The 5,870-nt window shown below is 54.9% G+C and overlaps 2 protein-coding genes across 2 annotated transcripts; both read right to left on the bottom strand.

Moving 5' to 3' along the window:
• Positions 1–173: 173 nt before the first annotated feature.
• ZNHIT2 (zinc finger HIT-type containing 2) lies at positions 174–1,557 on the bottom strand. Its single transcript, XM_007989918.3, has one exon. The coding sequence runs from the start codon at positions 1,425–1,427 to the stop codon at positions 213–215; it is 1,215 nt and encodes a 404-aa protein (XP_007988109.1). The 5' UTR covers positions 1,428–1,557; the 3' UTR covers positions 174–212.
• Positions 1,558–4,264: 2,707 nt separating this feature from the next.
• FAU (FAU ubiquitin like and ribosomal protein S30 fusion) lies at positions 4,265–5,847 on the bottom strand. Its single transcript, XM_007989818.3, has 5 exons — positions 5,726–5,847; positions 5,373–5,455; positions 5,134–5,278; positions 4,615–4,670; positions 4,265–4,437 (listed from the first exon to the last, which is right to left on the bottom strand). Exons 2-5 carry the CDS (start codon positions 5,445–5,447, stop codon positions 4,312–4,314), a joined length of 402 nt encoding a protein of 133 aa, XP_007988009.1. The 5' UTR covers positions 5,448–5,455; positions 5,726–5,847; the 3' UTR covers positions 4,265–4,311.
• Between the last annotated feature and the right edge of the window lie 23 nt (positions 5,848–5,870).

The following is a 5,870-nucleotide window of genomic DNA, read 5'->3' as shown; positions in this document are numbered from 1 at the left end:
TCGGAGATGCTCTTCCTCCTTTGGATAAACATTGGGAACCCTTGGTGCACTTCTCTCCCCTAGGACTGGCTGAGTCAGCACTGATCAGGGAGAAGCTGAGCAGTGGCTTGTGGGCCCAGGAATCTGGGGGCCTGGTAGGACAATAGCTATCCTTCAGAAACAGGCAACAGGGCTGACCAGTCACAGCTTTATTAATGACCAGGGTCCCCAGTTCAGCCAGGGAGCTCCTCAATGAGAGTCCTTGGGGCAGGTGGCACGGGGCCTCCCCAAAGCCGCTCCAGCTCCCCAGTGAGGGCGGCCACCTCCTCGGCTGCCACAGCATGGGCTTGGTGAGCCCTGGCGCAATCTAGAGCCAGGGGTGTGAGGGCCGCCTCATTTTCATTGGTCCAGGCCAGGAGGAATTGGCACTTTTTTCGGGCCCGGTAAAGATGATCTCGCTCTTCTCTAACCACAGCCTGTTTCCGGGCACGGCCCAGGGTCTTTGCCAGGTCTCCCAGTGCTGCCAGCGTGTAGCCTTTCTGGTTGGTCGGGCCCTCACCCAGCAGGATGCGGGCAACCTCGTGCATAGCCCCTCGTGTGCCCAGGGGCCCAGGCGGGTGCTCGCCTGCTTCCAGCACGTGGGCTGCGGCCTGCAGGGCTTCTTCCACAGAGGCGAAGACTTGCTGGGCACCCAGGGCTCCGGAAACGCCGAGCAGTGTAGCACAGAAGTCAGAGAGCAGTGCGTCGTCACCGCCGTGATACAGGGCGAGAGTATGCGCGTAGGCGAACAGCACATTGGGCAGCTGGAAGCGCACGAGCGGCGACACTGGACCGCGGTTCAGGCTGACCAGCGTGGGGATGCGGGTGGGTATGGCGGGCGTGCAGGCCCCCGGGACATCTCCAAGAACCAGCTCGGCAGCCGCGAGCTCCGCGGCGAAGGCATCTTTCATAGATTCCGGCGGGGTCCTCGCAAGGGCGGGCTCCAGCCCCGCGGCATCACTGCCCGGGGCATCATCCAACTCCTCCAGAAGCCGCCGCGGTCCGGCTCCGCGCTTCCACCACCACGGCCGCCATGGAGGCAGCAGCCGCCCGGCCTCACCACGGCTCAGCAGCCGCTCGAAGGCAGTTTTTTCGGCCGGCGCCAGCCGCTCCCACAGTCCCGAGAGGCCGCCGGGCGCCGGGCCGGGGCTAAGGCCTGTTTCCCCAGGCTCGTCCTCGGTATCGCGTTGCTGACGCAGCCGGCGTAGGGCGCTTGCCAGGCGGCTGGGCGAGGCGCTGCGGCCGCGGAGCTCTCCCAGCACCTGGTCACGGTAGAAGTTTTCTGCGCAGGTGCCATGCGTCCGGTAGCAGCGCAGCGAGCAATAGGGCGCATTACAGCGAGGGCAGGTGTAACGCGCGGGCTGGGCCTCCCCCGCTGGGCAGAAACCACAAGGCCCGACCGGCTCCATAGCAACTGTCACTGCGATATACCTGCGAACGCACGCCGGCGGTAGTTCCAAACTTCCGGGGCTTATTCAATTACTTCCGGCTCACCGCGGGGTCGACGACGGTCCGTCGTTTCGCAAAGCTCCCGAGGATTCTGAGCAATTTCCGCCCACGCCCGAAGGCCGAGCCCCACCCCTTTCCCTAGTAGAGTGAGAGCAGGCCCAGACGCCGGGCGTCAGGTACGAGCCCCGCCCTGTGCAATGACGCAAGGAGCGGAAAAATGGGTCTGGCGAGCGCTCCGCCGGTGCCACCTCTCCCCCTAGCGGTCACACCAAAACGTGGCCCGATCATCTGAACAGAAAACCCTCTCTCTTTAGCACTATAATGCGCTGTAGCAGAAATCCTTTACTAAGCACCTACCCTGGGCCAAGCCTCAGAAAGGGGATGCATCCCTGCGCTGTACACAGACAAATAAAATGCACTAGGGGACACAGACGAATAAAAGGGCAGTCGGGATCGGGTGCGGTTCGGGTCGGGATAGCGGCTCTCACGCCGGTAATCCCAGCACTTTGGGAGGCCAAGGCGGGCAGATGACCTGAGGTCGGGAGTTTGACCACGGCCTGACTAACATGGAGAAACCCCATCTCTACTAATACAAAATTAGCCGGGCGTGGGGGACGGGTGCCTGTAGTCCCAGCTACTCCGGAGGCTGAGGCAGGAGAATCATTTGAACCCAGGAGGTGGAGGATGCAGTGAGCCGAGATCGCGCCACCGCCCTCCAGCCTGGGAGCCTGGGCCACAGAGAGGAACTCCACCTCAAAAAAACAAATAAAAAGCAGTATTTAAGAAATATTTGAGCTCCTATTTTTTCCTCCAAAACTGACTCTTCATTAGTGTCTTCTCATTAAATACCACTATTCATCCATCTCATTAAGTGCAGGCCCCATTCTAGGTGCCAAGAACACAATGCACATCAAAGGGAGTCGGGGGTCCCTGTTCTAACAGAGCTCATTCTTGTGGTGGAGTGGAGGTGTGATGAACCAAACTGTGAGTGTTCTTTGCATCCCTACTACTACTACTGGTGGTCTAAGCTTCCTGACCCCTCACGTGGATGACAACACATTGTGTTTTTCCTTTCTTGCCACCCTCCAGAAAAACCTGCCAGAGAAATTAGATCACAAGTCAGATCAGATCCTTCTCTTACTCAAAACCCTTCTGCGACCCTCCATTGCACTTGGACTCAAACCCAAACTCCTCTCCATGGCTGACAAGGCCTTGCAGGATCTGCTCCCACCCCTAGACATCACCTCGTCCCCATCTTCATACAGTCCTCTTGGCTTAAAAATATTCCCCTACCTGATCACTTATTTATTCATCTCAGGTCTCACACATGTCATTTAAACATGACCTCTCAGTTGGGCACAGTGGCTGACACCTGTACTCTCAGCACTTTGGGAGGCCAAGGTGGGCGGATCACTTGAGCCCAGTTCAAGACCAGCCTGGGCAACACAGGAACAAAACCCCGTCTCTATAAGAAGTACAAAAACTTAGCCAGGTGTGGTGGTGCATGCCTGCAGTCCTCAGCTACTTGGGAGGCTGAGTAGGATCACCTGGGCCCAGGACTTGGAGGCTGCAGTGAGCCATGACTATGTGACTGCACTCCAGCCTGGATGAGAGACCTTGACTCAAAAAGAAAAAAGGCCAGGTGCTGTGGCTCACACCTGTAATCCTAGCACTTTGGGAGGCCGAGGCGGGTGATCACAATGTCAAGAGATCGAGACCATCCCGGCCAACATAGGGAAAACCCATCTCTACTAAAAATACAAAAAATTAGGTAGGCATGGTGGCACATGCCTGTAGTCCCAGCTACTCCGGGGGCTGAGGCAGAAGAATGGTGTGAACCCAGGAGGTTGGAGACTCTGTCTCAATAAAAAAGAAAATAAAGAAAAAAGAAAAACAAAAAAGAGGCCCTCTCTGGGATGCTATTCTATCTGTCCACGTCCTCCCCCTTTCTAAACTGCTAGAAAGCAGAAAGCATGTCTTTAACACCACGAGACAAAAATAGCCAAGATTCTCACACTACATCCTTTAACCCTCACAGCAGCTCTGGAGATGGCAGAGATTAAATTAGTAGTTCAAAGGCCAGTCACCCAGTAAATGGATTAGGAAAAAAAAGAAGGTCCAAACTCAGGCATTCAAAGTCCACAGCCCAAGGGTTTTACCCTGTTGGATGCTATTTCCCAAGAACTGGCAGGTCCAGAAACTTTAGCTGAATGAGTAAGGCTCAGTTGCTAGAAGGGAACCCTGAATCAGCCCCAGAGATAATCCAACTTTTGGGAACACCGAAACATCACTATATCCAATCACAGATGTGATTAGGTTACCAAGTCTAGCCAGGCAATCATAGAGGTACAAACGAGACCATGCACCCAACGTAATATTTATTTCTAAAACCGAGGCAGACCAGATTCCTGCCCTGGACTCTAAGGCCACAGCTGGTACCAAGTTCAGGGAATGACCAGGTTCACCTTCTATACAAACCTCTTCCCCCACCCAGCCCTTCCATTGCTGCCTCCATAACAAACGTCTCACCACAATGATTCCTGCTACCTTCTCTGTTTAGAAGATGAAAAAGAATGACTTGAGGGGACTGATCAAGTTACTTAGGATAGGGAATAACTCCAATTCTACACCTGAAGCCCCAGGATCTGTGGCTACTGTTTCTTCACAGAAAATTTCTCTTGCAGTTTACTATTTCTTCCCCCATACCAAGGGCTTTTCTGCCTCACTGTTCTTAGTGGGGACACAGCACCAACCTCTCCCTGAGGCCTTGCAAATAAAGATGAAGCAATGCAATGACTGAACTAAGTGGCTTTTTTATTAGAGAAAGCCGGAATTACAAAGGACTTAAGAATTGGCATTGGGGCCCTTCTTCTTGCCAAAGGTGGGCACAACGTTGACAAAGCGCCGGTTGTACTGCATCCGGCGCTTAGCCCGACCGGTCTTCTTCTTCTTCTTCTCCTGTTTGGCCACCTGAAGAAGGGAGGGTTAATCAGGCCCTGGTTTCTGTCTTCCACACCTAGCATCCTTTCCCTCAGGCTCATCTCCAGGGAGGGAGAAGGCAAACCGGGTAAGAGCCCAGGGACTTGATTTAGCTGTGACAGGAAAAGACAAAGTCCAAACACCATGACCACTAATACTCTCACTCACCTTAGGAGTCTGACCTCTCACTTTCCCAGCACGGGCCAGGGAACCATGGACTTTACCTGTAATGGGAAAGGAAGGAACCAGCAGGTAAGAGCAAGAAGGTGCCACCCAGCAGAACCCCTCTTTCCTCAATTCAAGCCTTTAAAGAGAAGCTGGGCCCAACAGGTAATGAGAACAAAGCTGCAGACATCTGACCTTGAAATCTTAAGTTTCATTTCAGGATTTTCCAGCTTCTAACTTTCTAGAGCACTTTGGGGGCCCCGGTCTGACCTAATTTTAGTGGGGAAGCTGATAACCAGACTCGGATCTCGTGATGTGACAGAAACACAACTACACTCTGGCTCAGTCTCCCATGGACATCTGTGTTCAACATGAGGGATGTAAACAGGAAGAATCACTCTGAACTGAGGACAGTGAGAAGTACTCTATTACCATAGGTGTGACACTCAGCTGCCAGGACTATGCACCCCCCACCCACTAGACGCTTACCGGTAGTTCAAAGAACATTCTTCTCTCACTCACCTCCAAGCATGCGGCCTGCTACTTCCAGGGTAGTCAGGGCCTCCACCCCGCACTGGCCCAGAGTGGCCTCATCCTCCAAGGGGGTACCTGCCAGGAGCACGACTTGATCTTCCGGGGCAATGCCCTCCAGTGAAGCTACATGAGCCTACAGGGAAAGATAAGGCTCGTAAGTGTTCCCTCGGGCCGCGAGGGTGAAGAGCACAAGAAAATGGAACCCACGGCGCACCAAGCAGCCTTACCTTGATCTGGGCGACCGTTTCCTGGCCGGTCACCTCGAGGGTGTGTAGCTCCTGGGCGCGGACAAAGAGCTGCATGTTGACGACTGAGTAAAGAAAGACGGCTTGTAAGAGAAGCGAAGAAATGCTCTGGGATAAAGGAGGTTTGGGAATGGAAAGTGGTCCAGAAACGATAGCGACGGGATGGAGGTGGTCGCGGCGGCTCACGTGGGGAAGGCCAGGCCTCCCGAAGAATTCGGATAGGGACTGGAGCAGGGCCACAGAGCCGGCCCGGTTCTTCAGTTTCCCCCGCGCCCTCTGACCCCGCAGCCAACCTGCTACAAGCCCTTCGGATCCAGCCAAGGCCCTATTCTTACCTGAACCGCGGTCCCAGCTGCCGCTAGCGCGAAGATGGAGTCGAGAAAGAGGAAGAAGCGAGGGCGCGTCTGTACAGAGCGCGAGCTGCGTATCTCGTCACTGCTGAGCGACCGCGCGGGTCTCTGATATTTGTACCGCCCAAGG

This window comes from Chlorocebus sabaeus, chromosome 1, assembly GCF_047675955.1.
Source record: "Chlorocebus sabaeus isolate Y175 chromosome 1, mChlSab1.0.hap1, whole genome shotgun sequence".
Taxonomy (NCBI): Eukaryota; Metazoa; Chordata; class Mammalia; order Primates; family Cercopithecidae; genus Chlorocebus; species Chlorocebus sabaeus.
This window is presented reverse-complemented; position numbering and strand designations above follow the sequence as displayed.

Coding starts and splice junctions, on each gene's coding strand:
- ZNHIT2 (XM_007989918.3), bottom strand. CDS start 1,427: ATGGAGCCGGTCGGGCCTTGTGGTTTCTGCCCAGCGGGGGAGGCCCAG.
- FAU (XM_007989818.3), bottom strand. CDS start 5,447: ATGCAGCTCTTTGTCCGCGCCCAGGAGCTACACACCCTCGAGGTGACC. Junction 5,279..5,372: donor AAACGGTCGCCCAGATCAAG/GTAAGGCTGCTT, acceptor CTTTCCCTGTAG/GCTCATGTAGCTTCACTGGA. Junction 4,438..4,614: donor TGAGAGGTCAGACTCCTAAG/GTGAGTGAGAGT, acceptor TCCCTTCTTCAG/GTGGCCAAACAGGAGAAGAA.